The sequence below is a fragment of the Budorcas taxicolor genome, chromosome 14, assembly GCF_023091745.1.
Source record: "Budorcas taxicolor isolate Tak-1 chromosome 14, Takin1.1, whole genome shotgun sequence".
NCBI lineage: Eukaryota > Metazoa > Chordata > Mammalia > Artiodactyla > Bovidae > Budorcas > Budorcas taxicolor.
Genome location: NC_068923.1, coordinates 76,885,306 through 76,911,814, shown reverse-complemented (window position 1 = coordinate 76,911,814; position 26,509 = coordinate 76,885,306). Strand labels below are relative to the sequence as shown.

The 26,509-nt window shown below is 40.1% G+C and overlaps 1 protein-coding gene across 1 annotated transcript in view; it reads right to left on the bottom strand.

Moving 5' to 3' along the window:
• Positions 1-338: 338 nt before the first annotated feature.
• The window catches only part of ANKRD46 (ankyrin repeat domain 46), a 39,850-nt gene continuing 13,679 nt past the window's right edge, over positions 339-26,509 (bottom strand). Inside the window, exons 2-4 of the mRNA XM_052651791.1 lie at positions 9,546-9,883; positions 8,224-8,382; positions 339-1,797 (exon numbers count right to left, since the gene is read on the bottom strand). Of these exons, the coding sequence (XP_052507751.1) occupies positions 1,581-1,797; positions 8,224-8,382; positions 9,546-9,856 (687 nt within the window). The 5' untranslated portion in view covers positions 9,857-9,883 and the 3' untranslated portion in view covers positions 339-1,580. The remainder of the gene's footprint in view (positions 1,798-8,223; positions 8,383-9,545; positions 9,884-26,509) is intronic.

Here is a 26,509-nt window from a genome sequence, read left to right as displayed (position 1 = left end):
CCATTCTAACGTCCACTGCTTTTTGCTGTATTTACACCAAGTATGATTAATTTTGTTTGCAGCTAATCTAAAAGGAAGATGCTATGAGCTGACCCTGAGGCAGTCAGGTAAATCAGGAATTTCAGAACAGCTCTTTAAGACAGGATAAAGTCACATGAAAGAAAATGCCTCAATCCTAGATATATAAATGCAGAAGAGAAAATATTAAGAAGCAAAAAGAATCACAGAAATACCAATTCTAGTCTAAATTATAATTTCTAATTCTAGCAACAATTCAATTACCAGTAGCTTAGATGACTATGTTCTAAAAAATAAAACCATTAGTTTTTTTCACCACAATTTTCTGACTACACCTAATGAATCATGTCTTCATATCTTTTTTTTTAAATAACCCAATAATATGATATAAACATAGCAGAATCATTAACAAGAGGCCTTCAAACACACTGCAGAAAGCTGCAATATCGTTTGGGGGCCAGATTTCAATTTACATAATATTGCCATTCATAAACACACCTGGTACAATACTGTTCAGCACTGTTAACTCAGAAATGCTCCATCCATTCTTTCCATCAGAGAATAACTGACATGGATGGGATTGTTATGACAATTCTAATAGGGCCTCTAAAGAGGATTGCACATAATATGAAAAAATTATGAACTATGACATAATCATGACAACACAGCTAGCTTATAGAACTGACTTTTTCACCATAATCAGTGACATTAAACATCAGAAATATTTATTCCTGCTAACTACTGAGTAGAAAAAGTCTTCCAACTGTATTTTTGATGAATAGCATATCTTTGAAATAAACACTAGGGGGAAATTAAAAGTTTCTCGATTGAAAATTCTCAAGTTCATTTCTCACAGATATTAACAACAAGCAAAGCAGCTCACACAAAAAAATCAAACTTATCTTAAAAACAAATAAGTATAAGATCAAATCAATCATTTTTGAGGAAAATATAGCTCCTTTTCAAAAGTTCTGTTTGGTTTGTGACTAGACTTGAAAATATTAAAATAAACCAAACAGATCCCAACAATACTGATTTGCGCTACAAGATCTGAAAAAAGCACTTCAAGTTTTAAGCTGAAGGTTTCATTTCCCCCCTACCCTACTATTCCCCAGAGAAAGTAAATAGCGAAAAGAAGCTCTTGCAAAAATAAACAAAAACAAAACAAAACTACCAACCACAACTGATCATATAAGACAGGCTTTAAACATTTCACTCTAGTTGGTCTTATGTTAGGGTAAGGTTTCTGTAGCAAGGATTTCCTAGTCTCATCCTCTCTCTCTCATTTGTTAGTCAATGCCACATTTTTATCAAATAAAGCTATGCAGAGCCTTTCCTAAGAAGTCAGGCTGAGCTGGAGGTAACTTTAGGACAGCATCCTTGACTACAGTATGTAGTTAGTTCAAACAGACAGGTTATTCTTCTAAAAGGATTACAATGTGTAAAAATGCAAAAAGAAACAACAGTACAGCCCTTGCTGCTTTGCACTAAGAGATTTCGAGAAACAGAACAAACACTGGAATCCAGGACACTGGCATCTGTCTCCTCTCCCGTGAGCTTCTTTAATGCACCAGTTCAGGCTGGTTTTCCACGAAAGGCAGCACCCCACTCACATAGTAGGCGATGCCAAGAGACAGCAGAGCGATGACAAAGATCAAGAGGAGCACCCTCCAGAAGCCCAGATCCTCTACAAACTCCTGCCACGTGGTACGGAAGCTGGACAGGACCCCCTCACCCTGCTGCAGGTTGGGATTGAGGAGCGAATGGCTTTCCATGGCGCTGTGAGAGAAGCAAAGGAAAGAAAGGGCATGAAACAACACATCGCCCATTTCAAAAACAAAAAACCACAGAAACTGCATTGTTTAAGAAGACCAACCTTAAAATATACATTGACGAGAAGAAAACTGACATATATATTCTAACCCATTTATGTACTGACTTAAATACCCATTTATGTACCGATTTAAATATCTGCAAGTATTTGGAGAATTTACCTTCAACCATAAATTGCTAAACAATAATGATTATGTTCCTTGGTTAAGTATATAGAAGAGTCAAAGTTAGAAGCTCCAATACTTAGGCTATCTGATACGAGCCAATTCATTGGGAAAGACCTTTATGCTAGTAAGATTGAGGGCAGGAGGAAAAGGGGGCAACAGAGGATGAGATGGTTAGATGGCATCATCAACTTAATGGACATGAGTCTGAGCAAACTCCAGGAAATGGCGAAGAACAGGGAAGCTGGCATGCTACAGTCCATGGGGTTGCAAAGAGTTGGACACAACTGAACAACAACAAAAACGTCCCAACCGTGAAGCAGAAGTCTTGAAAGTGAAAGTGAAGTCGTTCAGTTGTGTCCAACTCTTTGCGACCCCGTGGACTGTAGCCTGCCAGGCTCATCCCTCCATGGGATTCTCAAGGCAAGAATACTGGAGTGGGTTGCCATTTCCTTCTCCAGGGGATCTTCCCAACCCAGGGATCAAACCCAGGTCTCCTGCATTGCAGGCAGACGCTTTAACCTCTGAGCCACCAGGGAAGAAGTCTTGAACAGTGTGTGAATCTTAAAGGCAGATTTTTATCAATTTAGTTCAAAAATCTGACCAATGAAGGAATTCCTTCTTTAAACTGAAATACTCTGATAATGGATGCTTACTATGTTGTACACTTGGACAGGGCTAGCCATTAGTGATTCCTCGTAATAGCTTCTTCCCACTGGTTTTAGCGCTATCTTCTACAATAACACAAGGGAAGTTTACTTCTCTTCTGTATAAAGGCTGAGTCTAGCTGAAAGTAACAGTGCAAGTGCCATAAAAACTACCTAAGTGAGGACATGGCTGCCCCAAATGGAGCCTGCCTGACACTGGCACTCCAGAGTCTGCACGGTGATGAGCTCGAAGCTCCAGGAGACTAGTGCCCACAACTATGTCACAGCACGCAGGACCAGTAGCAGGGAGTCATTTAGATAAAGCCACAATGACCATGATCATAGGTATCGACTAGTGATTGCTGCTATTCTTCTTTCTAAACTCCTTTTCATATTCTTCTGACCATCTTGGGACAGAACAATGGAAACAGCACAAAACAAGGTCTTAGAGCCTGGTTCACCATGCACAGTTGACAGGTTTTTTTGGTAAGTTACAATTTTACTTTATTCACCGACACTCTTAACCACAGACCTCTCAGCCTTTCCTGGCATTAGTGTCTTTTACAATCCTAGGAAAATGACTTTGTAAAGGGCCAGTCTGTTTGCCAGCCAAACTTTTTTTATATGTTAAAAAAATGTTTATCTTCTGAATAGGAGAAGACGTTTTTAATGGGAATTTATAACAATACAAAAATTTAAAAAAAACTCTAGCAAGTTCAAAGATAAGATTAGAACTCTGTGAAGTTCAGTAGAGGTTAATTTTTTTGGGGGGGGGGGGCTCACTTCTCTATTTATTAGAATAACCACATGTGGAGAGGCATAAAGCACTTAAGTTTTATATGACTACAAAGTTATCACAAATCCCAAACTTCTTAGCCACAGATATTTCACTTACTCTGTTTAAAAAAAAGGCTTTTAAAACATCTGAGTTAGCTTGATACACAGAGACCCTGAACTACATATTTTTAAACGGTTGTACTTCCTGCTCGAATAATGTCTTCATTTTGACTTACATGAAATTCATTGACTACATCTAATTCAAAATGCTCTCATACTTAAAGGTGTTAGATATACAGGTATCCCCCACTTTTTGAAAGTTCACTTTATGCCACCTCACTTTTAAGAAACATCTACTATACTACCTCGATTTGCTAATTAAAAGAAATCCCAAGAGAATTTTTGCTTTTATAGGAAGAAAGGCATAAAGCAAAACAGTGTTCAGCGTTTGTCTTGCAGCAAGACTGGCACCACCAAGCTCAGGAACCTCACAGCATCTCAGTGTCCAGCCGCCCCAGCCTGAACGGTGTTTGAGCACCTGTGTTTTATCTCAGTTTGTTTTGTGCATCTGTTAGTAAGATGAGTCCTAAGGTTCTTCACTTTATGCCATCTCAACTTAAGGAAAAGTTTCCTAGAAACATTCTACTTTTGGACAGTGGGGGTGGGATGGTGACCTATAAAATGAGACTTCACTCGCGCCTTCTCTAAGAGCTCATGAAGTTCTGACACTCAGAACTGTCTATGGTGACTTGATCCAATGAAATATTTTCTACTGTCTAGGAAATATGTGATTCTAGTGTGATGGTCTGTGTGCACAATGTGTAATTTTTTTTGTACACCGTGTCATCTACACTGTCCCTGTTAGCCCATACCTAAAATAAAAAGGAACTAAATTAAACTTAGGTTAAATGGTGTAGGGAAATATTTTTCATCAACTTGATTTATAGGCCCTTAAGAAGTTATGCTATGTTTCAGGGAATTATAAGGCAACAGGAAAATACTAAATACATTCAAAATCTTGCTTTATCCCCTGTTCTAGAAAAGGCTAATCATCACATAGCTATGCCACAAAGCCATGTCTAGCCAACACCTTTAAGCTTCCCCCTCACTTTTTTTAAGTTGATATAATTCATGTACCATAAAATTCATCTTTCTAAAGTACAAGATTTAGTGTTATTTAGAGAATTCACAAAGCTGCAGAGCCACCTCCACTATCTAATTCTGTCTTACCGCCATACTGAACCCTGTGCCCTTCAGCAGCCACTGCCCCTGTCCCTGCCCCTGCCCCTGGCACCCACTGCTGCCCTTTGTGCCTGGCTTCTCTCACACAGCATGTTCTCAAAGCTCATCGGTGTTGTGGCACATGTCAGTATTTCATTACTTTCTATAGTGGGATAACATTTCACTGAATGGATAGATGACATTTTGCTTATCCATTCACCAACGATGGACTTTTGGGTGGTTTCTACCTTTTGGCTATTATAAATAAAGCTTCTATGAAATCTGCATACAAGTGTTTGTGTAAACATGTGTTTTCAATTTTCTTGGACATATACCTAAAAGTGGAATTGTTGGGTCATATGGTGACTCTGTGTAACTTTTTGAGGAGGTGCCAGACTGTCTTCCACAGCAGCTATTTTACATTCCCACCAGCAATGTACGGTGGTTCAAATTTTCCTACATCATTGCCAGTACTTGTCATTGTCCATCTTTTTGACTGCAGCCGTTCTGTTGGGTATGAAGTAGTATTTCACTCTGGTTTCAATTTGCATTTTCCCTAATGACCAATGATGCTGCTTTTAAGCTTTCTAATTTAAGCTTCAACCACACCTTCCTATCATGACACTGAAGGGCAGGAGTAAGACTCGGCGACTAGGTAGTACAAGTATTAATAATTCAGTTTTTAAAGAACGAGCTTTACCTAATGCTGTAAATAATATGAATCCTCATATTGAAGTGCAATGGCAAGTATGTGAAAGAAGCAGGAATAAATATTTCACACTGCACTGCTCAAATGACTAATCACTTCTGAGTTAATAAGGAATCACAACTGAGGCAAAATAAAACATATTTCTAATACAGAGATGCCAAGAAACTGGCTAGTAACAAAATATACCAAGCAAGGTCCTGAAAATACACCAGGAAGAGCACATCTAGAACATTTTTCATGGTAAAGAAGCCCAAAGTCATGATGAAAATAAATTTCAAGTTATTTTAGAAGCATATGACCTTTAACAAAATCAGATAACTCAATGTCACTAAATTTCTTAGAGCAATCTGACTGCCAATCCAGAGCACGCAGGTGAGAGAAGGGCTTGCCAGTGCACTGCTGACTTCTTATTTTATGTACTTGCCAGCCTTCAGTGATAGGCCATGAGGAGCATGCACCGTTTTAGAAGTAAAACACTTTAATTTCTTTGGACAATAATAAGTGTTTGCCACAAACAAAATAATCCTAAACTTGAGAGTGGAATTAGTGGTCCCGAAGAAGTACTAATGAAGAGGGAGGAAAGGGGTCATGCGCACAGAGGAATCAAATTAAGGATGAAGTATGACAGCCAGAGAGGATTTCATCTGGAACTCACAGAAACAATGATCCCAACAGTCTAAGTGGACCATATGCTCCTAATTGTAAGTCCTGGTCAATCTGCTACTGAGTCAGTAGCTAATGAGGGCCCCAGTCCCCTGAAAAATCTGGGAGGAGATCATGCAAGTTCATTATACTTCTTACCTTGCAATGTCTGGAAGGCTGAAATTACATGGTGGTCAACCAAACTACACGCTGGTACAACTAAATCTGGCCTAGAGACTACCTGTTGAGCCTGTGATGCCAAGAGAAAAGATGACTGATTACCTTGTCAGAGCTTCCTGAACTATGTTCTAAACTGCTTTTAGATGAGGAATGATGAGATATTTGAGACCCTGTCAGTCACTCCATCTTAGCTTCAGTTACATACAGGAGCCCAAACTTCATTTGTTCCAACTCATGTTAAAGTCACTTCCACATCACTGAGCTGTGTATGTGTTAAATCTTATCTTACTCTCCTCCTGTTTTACTCTTCCGTTAGTACTTTAATTCCCTATCTCTGAAACTACCTTTCCTAATATTGTCCAAGGTCTTCTATCTTTCTCTGCCTTTTTTGAAATCCCATTCTTTTTGTGACCTGTACCTAAATTCTCAAACTCCTGTTTCCTTCCCTCCTATTCAGCTCTTCTCCCTTGTATTGCCAATACAGCAGGCTGCCTTGCATAGTGGCTAACAGAACATTCTGTGCATGTGGGCACACGGTGCTTCCTGTTAATGGCTTTTCAATCGTAATCTGGAGCCATAAGGACCAAGAGAGAGTTCAAAGAAAGTATCAGCACTTTACTTGAAAGCAAATAAATATAAAGCCAACAAAAAGTTGTCATAAAAGATTCACTCAATGTAAGACCAGAAACTATAAAACTCTTAGAGGAAAACATAGGCAGAACACTCTTTGGCATAGATCACAGCAAGATCCTCTATGACCACCTTCTAGGGTAATGGAAATAAAAACAAAAATAAACAAGTGGGACCTGATTAAACTCAAAAGCTTTTGCACAGCAAAGGAAAATATTAATATTAACAAGGTGAAAAGACAACTCTCAGAAAGGGAGAAAATAATAGCAAATGAGACAACTGACAAAGGATTAATCTTCAAAATATACAAGCAGCTCATGGAGCTCAATGTCAGAAAAACAACACCCCAATCAAAAGTGGGCAGAAGACCTAAACTGGTATTTCTCTAAAGACATACAGATGGTTAATAAACACATGAAAAGATGTTCAACGTCCCTCAAAATTGGAGAAATGCAAATCAAAACTACAGTGAGGTTTCACCTCACACTGGTCAGAATGGCCATCATCAAAAAACCCACAAACAATGAATGTTGGAGAGGGTGTGGAGAGGAGGAACCTTCCTGCACTGCTGGTGGGAATGTAAATTGATGCAGCCACTATGGAGAACAGTATGCAGATTCCTTAAAAATAAAAAAAAAAACTAGAAATAAAACTACCATATGACCCAACAATCCCACTAATGGACATGTGCTCTCAGAAAACCATAATTTAAAAAGACATATGCACCCCAATGTTCATTGCAGCACTATTTACAATAGCTAGGACATGGAAAAATCTAGATGTCCATAGACAGATGAATGGATAAAGAAGCTATAGAAGATATACAAGATGGAATATTACTCAGCTACAAAAAGGAATGCATTTGAGTCAATTCTAATGAGGCAGATGAACCTAGAGCCTATTAAACAGAGTGAAGTAAGTCAGAAAGTGAAAAATACTGTGTATGTTAACACATGTAAATAGACTCTACAAAGGCGGTACTGACGATCCTATTCGCAGGGGAGCAATGGAGATGCAGACACAGAGAACAGGCTTGTGGCCACAAAGGGGGAAGGAGGGGCGGGACGGACTGAGAGAGGAGCACGGAAATGTATGTGTCATCACACAGAAAGCAGAGGGCCGGCGGGGACTTGAGACCTGCCGCAGGAAGCTCACACCAGTGCTCTGTGACACCCTGGGGGGTGGGATGGCGGGGCGGTGGTGCGGGGGAGGCTCAAGAGGGAGGGGACATGTGGATGCCTATGGCTGATCCATGTGGATGTATGGCAGAAACCAGCACAATACTGTAAAGCAATTATCCTCCAATTAAAAACAAATACATTAAAAAAGACAAAAGAAACAAACCACAAAAAAAGATTCACTTGAAGTGACTTGCCTCTTAAAAAAATGAAATCTTAAGTACCTTTCACTCTCAGCTGTCTGCATGGTCTCTAGTTTTGAGTGAGTTCCTCTGTTAAATCCTTTTACCTCCTGTTCTTCCAACGATTCCAGCAGTCGGATGACATCTTTATTCACTCCTCTGCGCTTTGCCAGAACTAGGGGTGTAGCACCTTGATGGTTGCTAAAAAGTTCATAAAAATAAAAATAGCTGTTACACTACACTGTTAGTAGCCATTTGTGGACATCTCAGTGAGGAAGGCATGGGCCCCATTAACTCAAAATTTAAAACCAGAGCAGAACCAGTGGTTGAGATGGAGCCTGAATTTTGAGTTAACCGTTTTTTTTCTTTTAGGAAAAAGGAAAAATATATACATAGTTAAGAGTAGATAAATGAGAATAAAGAAGAAAGGGCATCTTCCTAGAAACTAATTGGAAAAGTCTAGATTCTAGATTCATTCTTATCTGACATTTATATATTTCATGAGAAGAGTGTCTATTTTTTAAAATGTCTAAGAACTAAAAGAAAAAAGAAACCCAAGCTCAAAAGCAATCAAATAATCTGGTTTGGTTCACCTAACCATTTAACAACAGGAGAAAGCCCAACTAACACTGAATCCTATAGTTAATTCATACCACATTTTGTCCTATAGTAGCAGTATCATTTACTGTCTTATTCGGATTTAGGGACATTATAGCACCAATAAATTAGGTATAAAAAATGTAGCTTAAAGGTCAAGGTTTCTTTTTAAAGTGACCTGATTTTATTCCTACTCAAGAGACAAGGTATCACAAAAACAAAACAAAAAACACTACTTCTTCAAATTATTCAGTATAAGAAGGACTCTGAGTCCAGAGAGATAATGAAGTTAGCATGGTACATTACATGATAGAAGGCAAACAAGCTTTGGAACCAGGTGGAATTAGTTTTAAATTCCAACTGTGTTAAGTCATTTAACCCAGAATTCTTGTCTCAACTATTTCATCTATAAAACGAATACTTAAGAGCTATTCATTCTGAAGGTTAAATGAGCTAACACAGTAAATGCAGTGCCCAGGTCATAATAGATTTTCAACAAATGTTAGTTCTTCTTTTTCCCTTGTCTTATAATACATAATTAATTAGTAGCAGAACTTAGCCACTATTTTCATAGAAAACTTTACATTGCTTCAGCACAAATCTAGAAGTCAGGCTCTTGCTCCCTCACTCACTGTCCTCAATACCTTTCTGAGCTTGTCACTACACTTGATCAATGAGGAAACAAAATCGATAGATTTCAAGATTAGACCACTGGTTGAGAGGCTAATGGGAGGAAGTGACGAGACTTCAAAAACCACAGAACTTACCAAATATCAATTTTGAGTCCATTGGAAACCAAGAATTGAATAGTATCCACATGGCCACAGAGATGAAGAGCCGTGTTTCCCTGATAATCAGTGGCCAGGAGATCAGCACCAAATTTATGTAACAACTGGCAGATGTCTACATTCCCTCGGGCTGCTGCGAGGTGAAGGCCTGTTCTGCCCCTGCTGTCACGAATATTTGGGTCAAAGCCACTTTCCAGAAGCCTCTTGGAGTAGTTAAAGTCACCATCAATACAGGCCTGTAGCAAGGGTACATTAGTCTGAGAAGAATCATTTACAAAAACGTAGGACATTGTTCGGATGTGGTGGATGGAATGTGCCTGTAAAGAAACATGAGGTGAGTTGAGATTCAGAGAAGCCAAACTAAATCAAGAGAGTGAAGTCATTTAGAAAAGTACTGTTTCTTATTCTTCTTGGTCTCCTGCCTCTAATAAATGACTTCACCAAAGAGAAACATCAGAGTTATCAATTATATCTCATTTTCCATTAAAATGTCTAAGTTTTCCCATGTCTGCTGGGTCAAAATTGCAATTAAATTATCATAAAGCCCGATTTCAGTTTTCATCATATAAAAAGACTGAGATATTTTTAAAGTAAAACAAGACATAAGTGCTTAGGTTTAGCTTTATTACATTGTCAGAAGACACAGACAGTTAAGTTCCTTACACGCACACTCACATGCACACACAGCAGTTCTCTTTCATATATTTGCTTCTTACTGTACTTGAGATATTCTATACGGTAAAACAGAATCATGTGCTCAAAAGTTAACTAAATCAGCATGAAAAAAGACAGTTAACTTAATTCACACTCCGTAAGGACCTGCTCGATGCTGTTTGGGGCTTCCCTGATGGCTCAGTGGGTAAAAAGTCTGCCCGCCACTGCAGGAGATGCAGATGTGGGTTCGATCCCTGGGTCGGGAAGGTCCCCTGGTGGAAAGCAGGGCTCCCCACTCCAGTATCTTGCCTGGGAAGTCCCAAGGACAGAGGAGCCTGGCGGGCTACAGTCCAGGGGGTTGCAAAGAGTTGGACACGACGGAGCGACTGTCAGTTTCACTTTCAAATGCTGTTTAGAGCACAGAGGTCAAACTTTAATAGAAAGAGAAAAGCTAAGGAAAGCAGCAAACTAAATTTAAAAACGAGACCTATCATGAAATTAAGAATGTCCATCTTTTTTACAGTACTGATCCTATTCTGCTTTGGTTATTCTATGGTTATCTAGCTACCTGATTTTGCCAAACGCCCACTGTCTGAAGATGGAAAGATGAGGTCTCCATGGGAATAGCTGTGTCCATGCTAATATTGCATCCATCCGAGTAGACTCACTTCACCAACGGGTTTGTCCACACCTCCTTCACTGACACTCCCTGCCCCCAGCAATCTCTCGGGTCTCTCAGTGTACATGCATGTGTGTGCATCTCTACCCCACCTGCAACCATCTCTTCCTTGATTCATTTAAGAAAAAGTTAGAGCCTGACAAAAGAAACTTTACTAAGGAGTTAAAGAGAAAACAAACCAAAAGAAGAAAACAAAGGCAGAGATTGACGTGTTTGTAAAGATGGCTCCTAAGGTTTCAAAAGCTTAGTCACAGATGAGCTGGCTTGTAATTTACCAGGCAAAGTCTTTCTGGAACACAGATGGAATTGGATGCTATTGTGCCTAACCTCACAGGGATTCAGGAAAGCCTGGCTCTGGAGTCTGGTGAGATTCTTGGCCAGTACTCCTTTTAGCCTGGTTTCCCACAGAGCCACTGCCCCTCTGGTCCTGGGCCATGCTAAGCTCTGCTGCTGCCATGGGGGCAAAGGGGAAATGGTAACATAGACTGAGGGCCTGTTCTGAGCCAGGCACTGCATTAAGGGCTTTTAATGAATTTTATTTAATCTTCCTAATAAGTCCATGGTAAGATTTACTATACTTGATTTTAATAGGAGTCATTGAAGCATTCTAAGTCAAGGAAATGGCATAGTCTTAGTATATCATTCTTTCAAAAAGATGATTTTGTTGGCAATATAAACAGGTTGGATTGGAGGGGCTCAAGTCTGGAGACAGGGAGATCAATCAATAAGTCACTGTAGAAATCCAGGCAAGAAATGAGGATAACCTGATCTAATACAGTGGCAGAGAGAAGGGGGCATACTGGAGGGATATCCTAGATAGAATTAACACAGATATGTAGGGTGAGAAGGAACTGTTAAGGGTAATTCTAAATAAGGGGGAAATCTGCTTATGATTAAGAATTACAGAAATCAAGATAAGATAAACTTCAGATTATGATACTATATAATACTTTTAAAAGAAACTAACCTATTGGGAAGATGTTACTCAAAAAACAGTAAAAAATTCTCTTTCAAGGGTAGTCTCTCTGTTTTCCCCTATAGTGCTCATTAACTGGATCATACAAAAAGAGAGAGGCATCACAAAAGTCTTAAAAGTTAAAACGCCATGTATCAAGGATTTTTCAAGAGGTACTGTGCTTTGGTTACATTCTCTAAGACTAGATAATGAAAAACAATCTACTTGGTGTTTTTGAACCAAAACACAGCAAGAATTCTTGTGGTTTTCAGACTGGGATTCTTTTGAATATTGGCTCAGTAAAAACGGCAAGACTTTCTTGTCTATTTTTTGAGTGAGAATAAGCATGGTATATTTTGTGAGTTTCTCTGTGTCCTTAAGAAACTACTAACCTCCAAACTGAATAAGCCTGAAGTCTAACGATTGGAAAAGGCAATGGCACCCCACTCCAGTACTCTTTTGCCTGGAGAATCCCATGGATGGAGGAGCCTGGTGGGCTGCAGTCCATGGGGTCGCTAAGAGTCAGACATGACTGAGCGACTTCCCTTTCACTTTTCACTTTCATGCATTGGAGAAGGAAATGGCAACCCACTCCAGTGTTCTTGCCTGGAGAATCCCAGGGACGGGGGAGCCTGGTGGGCTGCTGTCTACGAGGATGCACAGAGTTGGACATGACGGAAGCGACGTAGCAGCAGCAGCGGCAAAGTCTAACAACAGGTCACATTTTTCATCTTGATCACAGAACTGAATATGCCCAAATTCAAGGTTTCGCATATTGTGAAGAAGTCCACAGTAGAAAATACTCATGTAAGCCTTAAGATTGGATCTTTCTTTGTCACGTGACAGTTTCTCTGAATTCTTAACAAGGTTCACCAGAATATTCAGAAATGTGCCAGCAAGGATCTATACAGTAAAGAGAATATTCAGTTATAACAAAGGACCTGCTGTCCTACTAAACCTAGACAATGTAGGGGACCTGTAAATACTTCCTAGACAATCTATGGGTAAAGCATCAACTTATGAAGTTGGTAAAGCCACTGAGGGGTAATAAAGTGGCAAAAGGAGCCCACAAACACACTCAGAAAGACTAAAGAGTCAGATAATGTGCCACCAGCAGTGAAGAAAATTCACTGGACTGTGAAAATTCGCTCTAACTTACTAGAATTTGAAATGCATATTTTTCACATTAGAAATGGTGGCTGCATCTCAGGTTAGCCCACCAAAGCAATTTCAGAAATAAAATGCTATTTGCAGTGGGGGGCGGGGGGGGAAGTAAAAACAATCCAATATTTATGTTAAACCAAACAGGTATGGCTGCGCAGGCGAAGGAGGGCCGAGAGGAGCTACTCCACGTTCAAGGTCAGGAGGGGCAGCTGTGAGGAGGTACCCCTCGTCCAAGGTAAGGAGCAGCGGCTGCACTTTGCTGGAGCAGCCGTGAAGACATACCCCATGTCCAAGGTAAGAGAAACCCAAGTAAGATGGTAGGTGTTGTGAGAGGGCATCAGAAGGCAGACACACTGAAACCATAATCACTAGCCAATCTGATCACACCGACCACAGCCTTGTCTAACTTGATGAAACTAAGCCATGTCGTGTGGGGCCACCCAGGCCGGACGACGGATCATGGTGGAGAGGTCTGACAGAATGTGGTCCATTGAAGAAGGGAATGGCAAACCACGTTAGTGGTTCTTGCCTTGAGAACCCCATGAACAGTATGAAAAGGGAAAAAGATAGGACACTGAAAGATGAACTCCCCAGGTTGGTAGGTGCCCAATATGCTACTGGAGATCAGTGGAGAAGTAACTCCAGAAAGAATGAAGGGACAGAGCCAAAGCAAAAACAATACCCAGTTGTGGATGTGACTGGTGATAAGAGCAAGGTCCGATGCTGTAAAGAGCAATGTTGCATAGGAACCTGGAATGTTAGGTCCATGAATCAAGGCAAATTGGAAGTGGTCTAACAGGAGATGGCAAGAGTGAACGTTGACATTCTAGGAATCAGCGAACTAAGATGGACTGCAATGGGTGAATTTAACTCAGATGACCATTATATCTACTACTGTGGGCAGGAATCCCTTAGAAGAAATGGAGTAGCCATCATGGTCAACAAGAATCCGAAATGCAGTACTTCGATGCAATCTCAAAAACGACAGATTGATCTCTGTTCGTTTCCAAGGAAAACCATTCAATATCACGGTAATTCAAGCCTATGCCTCAACCAGTAACACAGAAGAAGCTGAAATTGAACGGTCCTATGAAGACCTATAAGACCTTTTAGAACTAACACCCCAAAAAGATGTCTTTTTCATTATAGGGTACTGGAATGCGAAAGTAGGTAGTCAGGAAACACCTGGAGTAACAGGCAGATTTGGCCTTGGAATGCAGAATTAAGCAGGGCAAAGGCTAACAGAATTCTGCCAAGAGAATGCACTGGTCATAGCAAACACCCTCTTCCAACAACACAAGACTCTACACACGGACATCACCAGATGCTCAACACTGAAATCAGATTGATTATATTGTTTGCAGCCAAAGATGGAGAAGCTCTATACAGTCAGCAAAAACAAGACCAGGAGCTGACTGTGGCTCAGATCATGAACTCCTTATTGCCAAATTCAGACTTAAATTGAAGAAAGTAGGGAAAACCACTAGACCATTCAGGTATGACCTAAATCAAATCCCGTATGATTATACAGTGGAAGTGAGAAATAGATTTAAGGGACTAGATCTGATAGACAGAGTGCCTGATGAACTATGGACGGAAGTTTGCGACACTGTACAGGAGACAGGGATTAAGACCATCCCCATGGAAAAGAAATGCAAAAAAGCAAAATGGCTGTCTGAGGAGGCCTTATAAATAGCTGTGAAAAGAAGAGAAGTGAAAAGCAAAGGAGAAAACGAAAGATATAAGCATCTGAATGCAGAGTTCCAAAGAATAGCAAGGAGAGATTTTAAAAAAGCCTTTCTGAGCAATCAGTGCAAAGAAATAAGAGCAAAACAACAGAATGGGAAAACTTAGAGATCTCTTCAAGAAAATTAGAGATACCAAGGGAACATTTCATGCAAAGATGGGCTCGATAAAGGACAGAAATAGTATGGACCTAACAGAAGCCAAAGATATTAAGAAGAGATGGCAAGAATACACAGAAGAACTGTACAAAAGAGATCTTCATGACCCAGATAATCATGATGGTGTGTTCACTCATCTACAGCCAGACATCCTGGAATGTGAAGTCAAGTGTGCCTTAGAAAGCATCACTATGAACAAAGCTAGTGGAGGTGACGGAATTCCAGTGGAGCTATTTCAAATCCTGAAAGATGATGCTGTGAAAGTGCTGCACTCAATAAGCCAGCAAGTTTGGAAAACTCAGCAGTGGCCACAGGACTGGAAAAGGTCAGTTTTCATTCCAATCCCAAAGAAAGGCAATGCCAAAGAATGCTCCAACTACCACACAATTGCACTCATCTCACACGCTAGTAAAGTAATGCTCAAAATTCTCCAAGCCAGGCTTCAGCAATATGTGAACCACGAACTTCCAGATGTTCAAGCTGGTTTTAGAAAAGGCAGAGGAACCAGAGATCAAATTGCCAACATCCGCTGGATCACTGAAAAAGCAAGAGAGTTCCAGAAAAACATCTATTTCTGCTTTATTGACTATGCCAAAGCCTTTGACTGTGTGGATCACAATAAACTGTGGAAAATTCTGAAAGAGATGGGAATACCAGACCATCTGACCTGCCCCTTGAGAAACCTATAAGCAGGTCAGGAAGCAACAGTTAGAACTGGACATGGAACAACAGACTGGTTCCAAATAGGAAAAGGAGTACGTCAAGGCTGTATATTGTCACCCTGCTTATTTAATTTATATGCAGAGTACATCATGAGAAACACTGGGCTGGAGGAAACACAAGCTGGAATCAAGATTGCCGGGAGAAATATCAATAACCTCAGATATGCAGATGACACCACCCTGATGGCAGAAAGTGAAAAGGAACTAAAAAGTCTCTTGATGAAAGTGAAAGAGGAGAGTGAAAAGGTTGGCTTAAAGCTCAACATTCAGAAAACGAAGATCATGGCATCTGGTCCCATCACTTCATGGGAAATAGATGGGGAAACAGTGGATACATTGTCAGACTTAATTTGGGGGGGCTCCAAAATCACTGCAGATAGTGATTGCAGCCATGAAATTAAAAGACGCTTGCTCCTTGGAAGGAAAGTTAAGACCAACCTAAACAGCATATTAAAAAGCAGAGACATTACTTTGCCAACAAAGGTCCATCTAGTGAAGGCTACGGTTTTGCCAGTGGTCATGTATGGATGTGAGAGTTGGACGGTGAAGAAAGCTGAGCACCGTAGAATTGATGCTCTTGAGAGTCCCTTGAACTGCAAGGAGATCCAACCAGTCCATCCTAAAGGAGATCAGTCCTGGGTGTTCATTGGAAGGACTGATGTTGAAGCTGAAACTCCAATACTTTGGCCACTTCATGCGAAGAGTTGACTCATTGGAAAAGACCCTAATGCTAGGAAGGATTGGGGGCAGAAGGAGAAGGGGACGACAGAGGATGAGATGGCTGGATGGCATCACCGACTTGATGGACATGGGTTTGGGTAGACTCTGGGAGTTGGTGATGGACAGGAGAGCCTGGCATGCTGTGATTCATGGCGTCACAAAGAGTCAGACACGACTGAGCGACTGAACTGAACTGAACTGAACTAGGTACATTTAAGAAAAAAAAACTTCTAATTTGAATGCTGGTATACTTAAATTTCTGAGATTGTTCCCCCATCTTTTCTCTTCAGTGTGAAAGAAAACTGGCTCAGACCTAACTGCAGTGTTTTCCACCTACCTGACCTCACCCCTCTTGCACCTTGGTGGTGCCCCATCTCTGCGCTTTCACTGGGAGCCCCTCATGTTTCCCCTCAGGGCACTGAGAGACATTTCCAGAGACTTCTTTTTGACCACTCTCTCCTCTTGAAGGAACATGGAAGGGAGGGAGGTCATGGACAGGAAGTATGGACCACAAAAAATCCTTAGTAATTTGCTAGGTAAACATTATTGTGTGCAAAAAATGTTCTAGAAACCATGCAAAGTGGTAACGTTGGAAAGTAAAGTCTAAATTCCAAATTTATAGCTCCAGCTGAAATTCATGACTTTTACTAGTCATTCATGCTGTTACCAAGTCCCCTTAAGTAAACTTATATAGGAAAGTAATTAGTGACATTTTATGAAGCTCCATTTACCAATGTAAGTTAGGTTGTATCATAAAGGCTATCAGTGCGAGGCTGGAAGTGAAGACAAGGGCTGACAAACTGCATGAGAGGACCAGTCCCGTAACAGTTCAGCAAATACCATGACGACACAGTAATACTCAAAACTCCACCCTTCTCGACTGTTCCCTAGTTTTCTGTCAGTCTGTAATAGCAGTTTAGACAAACTTCATTTATCACCGATTTATCAAATCACTCAACTGATTTCCTTGAACAAATAATCTGTGTTTACCCAAAGGTTACTATTTTCCTCTCTTGTCCTGCCCACTGGAGCTGAGTGTTCATGACTAAAGCCTCTAATATATTAATATAAAATCTGCCCTTTTCAATATTAAAATGGTACAGGGGTTATTTTGAAGTTTGTAACATTTATATTGGGTTAGCCAAACAGTTCACTCAGGTTTTTCCGTACAGTCTTAACGAGAAAACCTGAATGAACTGTTTGGTCAACCCAATATTATGAAAAGGACAATTGCTGCTTTGTGATTGGCGACAGAATTACAGATTATATAGTTATGCACCCTCAAAGTAATCCAAATGTTTCCTTAAATTCACAAGACTATTTTCTGCCAGTTTCTTTTGATATGACAAGGCCCCATAAGAAAATAAATGATCAAATTACAAATTTACAATTGCAAACTATTTTATAAATGCATCAGACTTACTAGAAACCTGCCAAGAAAATGTCAAAGACCCTAAATAAATCACTAGAAAGCTATTAATAGCTTCCACCCAAAATAATAGAAATGAATAAAAATCAGGATATATATTAACTGTTGTCTGAAGGGTGAAGAGGACTAAAGATTTTTTTCAGTTAAATTTTTTGAGATAATTGTACATTTGGCTTCAGCTGTAAGAAATAATACAGAGAGATCCTGTGTGGCATCCAGTCAGTTTCCCTCATGATAACAGAGAGTAAAATTGTAGCACGTCAGTCAGGATATTAACTGATACTGATAAAGTCAGGACACGGGCACAGAACCTCTCCATCCCCACCAGGGTCTTTGCCCACTTACAGCCACACCTATTCCCCTCCTGCCCCCACCTTCCCTTAAATTCTGTCATTTTAAGAATGTTACATAAATGGAGCCATACAGTATGCAACTTTGAGGATTGGTTTTTTTCCACTCAACATAATTCTCTGGAGATTTACCTGGGTTGTTGTCTGTATCAAAGTTTCTTTCTTCCTTTCTTTTTTTTTTTAACTGCTGAGTAGTATTCCATGGTATGGATGTACCACAGTTTAACTGTCTACTTACTGAAGGACATCTGATTATCTCTAGTTTGGGGTGTTATGCTAAAGCTTCTAAAACATTCAGGTACATGTTTTTTATGGGAATATACATCTTCATTTTTCTGGGATAAATGGCTAGGAGTGCAATTTCTGAGTCATATGGAAGCCTAAAGATTTTGATGAAAATATTGTTGAGTCTGAAGGTATTCATTTTCCCCATGTAAGGGGGAAAAAAAAAAAGGAAGAAAGAAAGGTCTTCTTTGAGGTCATTTCTCTGGGTGCTAGAAGAGTAAGAGGTTATTTATGGGAGAGTTTGTAGAACTCACCATGTGGAAGGGCTCAGGTGGAAGCCCTGGTATTTACCAAGGGAATGTGTCATAAGAACCATTTCACAAGCGAAGTTAAAGGCATTAATGTGTGATATCTTTCGAGACTCACAGAAGGCTGAGTCTGTCACCTTGTGAAAGGATGTGGGCATACTGGAGGCGGCCTCAGAGGTGGGGAATGCAGGAGGGAGAGGGACGCGATGCAGTCAGACTCTCCTGCCAGGGGCTGCTTTCAGGAGAGTACAGGACTCTAGAGGCAGTTTCTCTACAGTCAGATGCTCAGAGGGCTTGGCTCCTCCACCCAGAATGCATCTGGAACTGGGACACCTAGGTTTGAGCCCCACTTCAGCTACGTAATAGCTATATGACTCAAGTACCCAAAATGTAAGTTACCACCCTCCCGAGGCTGTGCACAGCTCTGAGACCAGTCCTCAACTGTACTCTAGCTTGCACAGAGCACTGATCCCCTGTTAACACAGCAGTTTCTAACAACTGGGTGACCTCTAGTGGGGAATAAAGACCTCGAAGAAAGAAAAAGAGAACTGGTTCCTCCTCGCAGAGGAAAAACCACAAAAACAGCCAATACTGGGAACAGTCAAGCCCCAGAAAGTCCTCAGGTTGTTCACCATGGCCTAGTTTTGATTCCTAAGGTTGTTCAATGACTGGTTCAGAGGCCAACTCCCTGGGATTGTTAGAAGCAGGACTTTGGGGGTCAGGTCTTAGAGGGCTGGTATAGCTTAGCTTTAAAACTTCCAACTCCACGCTCTGTTATACTGCACAGGAAACTTCATGAGGATGGAGTCACTCATTCTCTGGGACAGGGCAGTCACCCAGATCTCAGTAACAAGAGCTCCTAAAGCCAAACAATGCTTGTATAAACCCACATAACAAACAGTAAGGAGGTTTCGGTGAAAACTTGTGAGTTGCCAACTTGATAATAAAGTTCTAGTTAACACTCTTTTTCTTTTATTTTATAGTTTTATTTTACATTCATTTTAGGTCAATCTCAACAGCTTTAAGTATTCTTGACGGTTAAGAAACAGTGAAGAAAACATGTTCTATTTTAACATATACTTACTATACCATAACTTTAAATTGGTCTTCTATATCCAACATCACTAACCATACAGAATGTATTGATTTATTTTTCATTTTGAAAAATCACTGGGAAAGGCAAGACCAAATGCTACATTCTTGGTTCAAATGGACTGACAGCCTTATGCCTACACAAGCAAGTTTGATCAGAGATCAAAGTACCAAACACTCAACAAGATTCAAGGAAACATGGCATACCTGAAGAGATATGCTATCAGATCTTATTGCCTGCATTTTCTAATGTCAAGGGAAAGTACTAAAACTGAGAATGACATTCAGTAAATGGAAACCCCAAATCTGGATTCACTATGCCTCACCTGGTTATTCTTACCCTATTAGAAGGAGACAGTTGTTTTTAAAACATAAAATGATCTCAAAGAACCATAAAACAAGAATGTCCAATGAATTTATTAAATCCTAACTGCTTGCACTTTAAAATTACCTTTCTTAAAACCTAAGCATTGCACAGATCCACAGATATTAGACAAGGGGATAAAAAGCCCTATGTAAAAGAAATTTAGCTGTGAGCAAGTAAAAATTTTAACAGTCTTTAAACCCTTTCCCAAAACACAGATAATATATTTATCCATCTGTTTATCTTTAGGAGCTATATTTCTCTAATGTTGTTGTTGCTAAGTCATGTCCAACTCTTTTGCAACCCAATGAACTATAGCCCAGCAGGCTCCTCTGTCTGTGGGATTTCCCAGGCAAGAATATTGGAGTGGGTTGCCATTTCCTTCTCCAGGGGCTCTTCCTGACTCAGGGATTAAACCTGCATCTCCTGCATTGCACGGGGATCCTTTACCACTGAGACCTCCCTGGAAGCTCCGTATTTCTCTAATAGAGTGGTCTTGATAGTTTCCAAGACTTAGAAAATTTAATGTGTCTAAGTTTATTATTAGAGTGGATTTCAAATTTAGTCTATAAGATTTCCAAAATGCCATGCTGCTTCTATATCTATCAAGATAATCAGGAGAAAATGGTTTATACAAAGCTTTGTTGCTTGTTTACAACTGTTTTTAAAATTCCTGACAGACCATGCCTCTAAGAAGACAAAAAATGGGTCTGACCTGTCTGTGTATCCTGGCAGATTACACAGTGCCTGGCACATTGTTTCTTAAAACCTAGACATGGGGGGATCCAATAATTCTTTGCTGAATGTACACTCAGTTAAGTTCACTATAACAGGATTTTGAAGTAACATTTTTCTTATGACTAGTTCTATAGTTCATTGTAAAATTCTTAAGAAAATAAACATGAACAAAGAGAAGAAAGTAAGTTATCATAATCCTAACAACTAGAAGTAATTACCATTAATATTTTGACGTTACAGTCTCACAGCTTTTTTCTCTATATGAATGAATGTTTAATTCATACTATACATACTAATGTTAAACTTTTTAATTTATTATATTATGAACATGCTTCCATGTTACCAGTCTTCTAAATTATTTTTAATGGTTATATTCTATTGTTTGCATGTACCGTAATTTTATTATTGAATTTCCTAGCATATTAAAAAAGAATCCACCCTATAGTCTTCCAATTATTACCCAGGTTCAAACTCACTGACACTGTAAATCAGTCAAGATGAAGATAGTCTAAGAGGCTTTTTAAATAACATTTCTGGACAAACTTTGACTGTCACAGTAAGTTTTCAGGTGATGTATTTAAACATGTGACACAGATGACCCTGACTGTAATGAAAGGCTGTGGAACCAGCTCCATTTCTTCCTGGCGAATGGTGTTACTGTGATAGCAATCTTAATGCAATGCTTGCTTTGCTCACTATAAAACTTCGAAGATTCTTATTTACAGTTCATCTTAAAGTAAGTCAGGTTTAGGATCCTTTTGCTGTTGTTGTTCAGTCGCTAAGTCGGGTACGATTCTTTGGGCTATAGCCTGCCAGGCCCCGCTGACCTTTACTCTCTCTCGGAGTCTGCTCAAATTCATGTCCATTGAGTCAGTGATGCTACCTAACCATCTCATCCTATGCTGCCCCCTTCTCCTGCCCTCAGTCTTTCCTAGCATCAGGGTCTTTTCCAATGAGTTGGCTCTTCCCGTCAGATGGCCACAGTATTGGAGCTTCAGGCTCACTATCAGTCCTTCCAATGAATATTCAAGGTTGATTTCCTTTAGAATTGACTGGTTTAATCTTCTTGCAGTCCAAGAGACTCTCAAGAGTCTTCTCCAGCACCACAAATCGAAAGCATCAATTCTTCAGTGCGTGGCCTTCTTTATGGTCCAACTCTCACATCTGTACATGACTACTGGAAAAACCATAGCTTTGACTATGCAGACCTTTGTTGGCAAAGTGATGTCTCTGCTTTTCAGTCTGCCTGCAATGCAGGAGACTCGGGTTTGATCACTTCCCTGGGTTGGGAAGATCCCCTGGAGGAGGGCATGGCAACCAATTCCAGTCTTATTTGTGGAGCATACACATTTTATGGTATTCCCGAGTCGAATTTAACTGTCTAAAATTTTCTAATTTTGTGATTTCTTCAACACCAAATTATCAATTACTTCATTATTAAAGATATTTTATTGCAGTAAAGGGGAGGTTAATTTCAACTGTGTGAATTAGAGAATGCCACTTTAAGAAAGGCCAGTACATTGTGCTTAAGCTCATATACTGATATTAATTAAAAGTGGGCTAATTGGGTATTACTTAGGTGATATTCTTAGGGAACAAAGAATTTATGTTTATAAATATTTATTATGTTAGAAACCAGAATTGAAAGAGACACATGTACCCCAATGTTCATCGCAGAACTGAATAGCCAGGACATGGAAGCAACCTAGATGTCCATCAGCAGATGAATGGATAAGAAAGCTGTGGTACACATATACACAATGGAGTATTACTCAGCCATTAAAAAGAATACATCTGAATCAGTTCTAATGAGGTGGATGAAACTGGAGCCTATTATACAGAGTGAAGTAAGCCAGAAAGAAAAACACCAGTACAGTATACTAACGCATATATATGGAATTTAGAAAGATGGTAACGATAACCCTGTATGTGAGACAGCAAAAGAGACACAGACGTATAGAACAGTCTTTTGGACTCTGTGGGAGAGGGAGAGGGTGGGATGACTTGGGGGAAGGGCACTGAAACATGTATAATATCATATAAGAAATGAATCGCCAGTCCAGGTTCGATACAGGATGCTTGGGGCTGGTGCACTGGGATGACCCGGAGGGATGGTACGGGGGGGGGGGGGGGTTCAGGATGGGGAACACGTGTACACCCGTGGTGGATTCATGTTGATGTGTGGCAGAACCAATACAATATTGTAAAGTAATTAGCCAACAATTAAAATAAATAAATTTAAATTTTAAAAATTTTATTATGTTATGATTATTATTTATAATGGAAAGGGCAAAATGATTTGTATGTTTGCTATTACTCTGCAAACAACTGCTTAGCAACATGTATAACATTTATTTATTTATTATACGCCAGGCACTGTTTAAGTATTTTTCTAGTAATAACTGAGTCCTCATGAAAAAGACCTATACGGTGAGTACTACTGATATCATTATTCTCATTTTTATAGGTGAAAAAACTACGTCCCTAAGTTTGTTTTCATATGATTCTTTTTAATATAATGAATTAGTTTTTAGCAAATCTTTTCACTGAAGGTTGTATAAAGGGAAACATTAGTCTAGTCTACACACTTTGAATTAACTCTTCGAAACATTTCACTAAAAGTAAACTTTTTAAACTGTGGCAAAACAATAAACATCCGGAAATGTTTCTTACTCTACAAGAAGTGTCAATCTAGCACATATCATTCTGATAAACTCTTTGCGATCATCTCACACAAATTAGACTTTTTTTAAGAGTAAGAAAAATAAAAATAAAATATTTGGAAGTGTTTTCCACTTACAGGAAGTGACTATGTTCCTGGACTCAATATTCTCAAGCATTTCTTACTTGTTGGGATAGTGAGAAAATACTTGCCTAAAATTTTATTTCTCCATCAGGAAATCACAACAAACCAAACAAGAATTTCTAAAATACATATCCTGAAATATTTATATTACTTAAACATTATTTTTAAATTATTAAAATTTAGTGGGACTTCCCTAGCAGTTCAGCGGTTAAGATTCTATGCTTCCAATGCAGGGGCAATGGGTTTAATCCCTGGTTCCAGAACTGAGAGCTTACATGATGCCTGGTGCAGCCAAAAAAACACTTTTTTAGTTACAATTCAAATTTCAGAAAAATATTGGCTTAAGATAGATAAAAACTAATTTTTCACAAAGAGAATATCATCTTAGATATTTTATTCTGATGCCTTTTAGTATTTTCTAAAAATTTTTACTGTGTTCACCATGTTAAAAAATTCTTAGCAAGGGACTTCTTCTCACTGAAATTTCCAATTTTTAATCTGTAATAATAAATAAAGACATCAAATTAGTACCGGGAGGTCAATGTGAAGTATATTATATTACTTTTGCAATAAAGTTATTTGATTTTTTAAAAAACCGTTTTTTCCTAGCTACCTCAGTATTTTATTACATGACCTGATGGTGCCACCTTGTGGCCCACCTGGACTTCGAAAACAATGTGAGCATCTAGTATTGGTATAAAGCCAGAACGAGGGCCTCTGAAGTTTTCCTTTGTCTCATTTCAGTAACTTATTGTCATTCTTACTAATTTTGAAATTGTTCAGAATTGGTCCGAACTTCAATTTTCCTTAGAAAAGAAAAGCTTACCTAATATAATGTGTGTCAATTATACCTCAAAGAAGAAAGAAAAGAAAGGGAAGGAAGGAAAAGGAAGGAAAGGGAGGAGGGAGGAAGGAAGGGGAACTCCGTGGCGGTCCAGTGGTTCACTCTTGGCATTTTCACTGCCAAGGGCCTGGGTTCAGCCCCTGGTCTGGTGCAGGAACTAAAATCCCATAAGCCAGGCAAAGCAGCCAGGGTAGGAGAGGGGAGAAGAGCTTACTAGGCAAATACAGCATAAATATGATTCCAGGCCTTTTAAAAAATCTAAACCTCATTAAGCCCACCTTTGATATCAGACTTCATATACACAGAATTGTTAAAGTGTTACAAAAATGACCTTCTTACTTATTAATTTTTCAGTGTTATTTAAAATATAGGAATTACAGCTTTTTGTAAATTATTCCTTATTTTCTAAATAGGACAAAATTTAACCAGACTTCACCTCAAATCACCTGAAAGCAAAAGACTGTTCTTAGGAGTATTTCTATGAAAATTTTACAGCTGAAGGGTGATCTAGGATCACCTAACAGATTATCTAACCCAAGCTCCCAGGTTTATAGACGATACTGAGAACCAGAGAGCCTGTAACTTTTCATGTCAACCCTCACCTCTAGGGGTCTAGCCTTATTCATGATCTATGGTAGAAATACACGGTACATCATCTTCAACGTAACAAGTTTTCACAATTCTAGAACCTGCAGCCATTCATGCTCTGAATTACGTGCTAGATGGAAGCTAGTGTGTCTGGCATCCTTAATATAAAACACCCATTCTAGTGACAAAGGGTGGAACAGGACACTCCCTGGTCTACACAACCCCAGAGAGGACTGGTCAGCACCACAGCTCACAAGTAACTAACTGTCAATGAGGGACCATTAGGGAAGCAATTCAGCCAAGGGTCACTGGTGTGGTGGTCGTCAGGTGGAGAGTGAGTAGGAGGCAGATTCAGGCCTTCTCCTGGAGACCCTCCAGCTCACCCAGCCTTGGGCCAGCAGGTGAGCTGGGGGGCTCTGGGAACAGACTGGGAAGCACATCCTGAGGGCTCCAGAGCCCTCACCAAGGCCCCCACTAGCCACGGCGCAGGCCTCGAGGAGCAGTGAACCTCTCCCCGCTCCCTCTCTCTGTGACCTAATAGCAGTGGCCGTCTGCCTGACCTGTGAGACCTGGTCTCGCCCTTTGGGCCACCTGAGGAGACTGAGGACCAGTTGGGTTGGATGCCTGGCTCCCTCAGGGATGACAGCTGGGAAGGGTGTGGGAACCTGGCCCTGAAGGAGCTGCCAACTGAGATCCGCCTCCTCTCAGCCAGGACTGGGACCTTGGAGGCTGAGAGCTGTGCTTTGGGATCTTGCCCTTTCTGGTCAGGACAGAGAACACCATTCATCTGGTAGAGATTTACAGGGTCATCATTACCTGTTACCAGACCTTAAGAACGAAGGAGCTGACACCGAGAAGTGTGCAACAACTCACCACACCCATCCGTCACCTTTTGCTTTTAAAGGGGCTTGCTGAAAGCTTTCAGTAACTCTGGGGTTCTTAGGGCACGCGCCACCCATCTCCTTGTATGAGCCTGTAACAGACCTTTCTCTGTTCTAAACTCTTGCTTTAGTACTGACTGGCCTCACTGTGTGTTGGGCACACAGACTTGCGCTTCGGTTAACAGTGAGGCCACGTGAACCACTCCAGTCTAAATCACATTTAGAGCTCCAGAATGTTTACACTTGTGGCCCAGGTAGACCCTTAAAATTCAGGAACTCCTCACATATCATTATTAGACCTACATCCTACCCAACCTGTTCCAACCTTTGGGGACTCTGGTAAATAATACGCCATGAAGAAAATAACTGACAACAGGCTGAAGGGGCTAACTTAGCCAAATCTTTAAAAATGGCATGTTTGGACTTCCTTGGGAGTCTAGTGGTTAAGATTCTACACTTGGAATGAAAGGGCCGTGGGTGTGATCCCTGGTGGGGGAACTAAGATCCTACATGCTGCAGA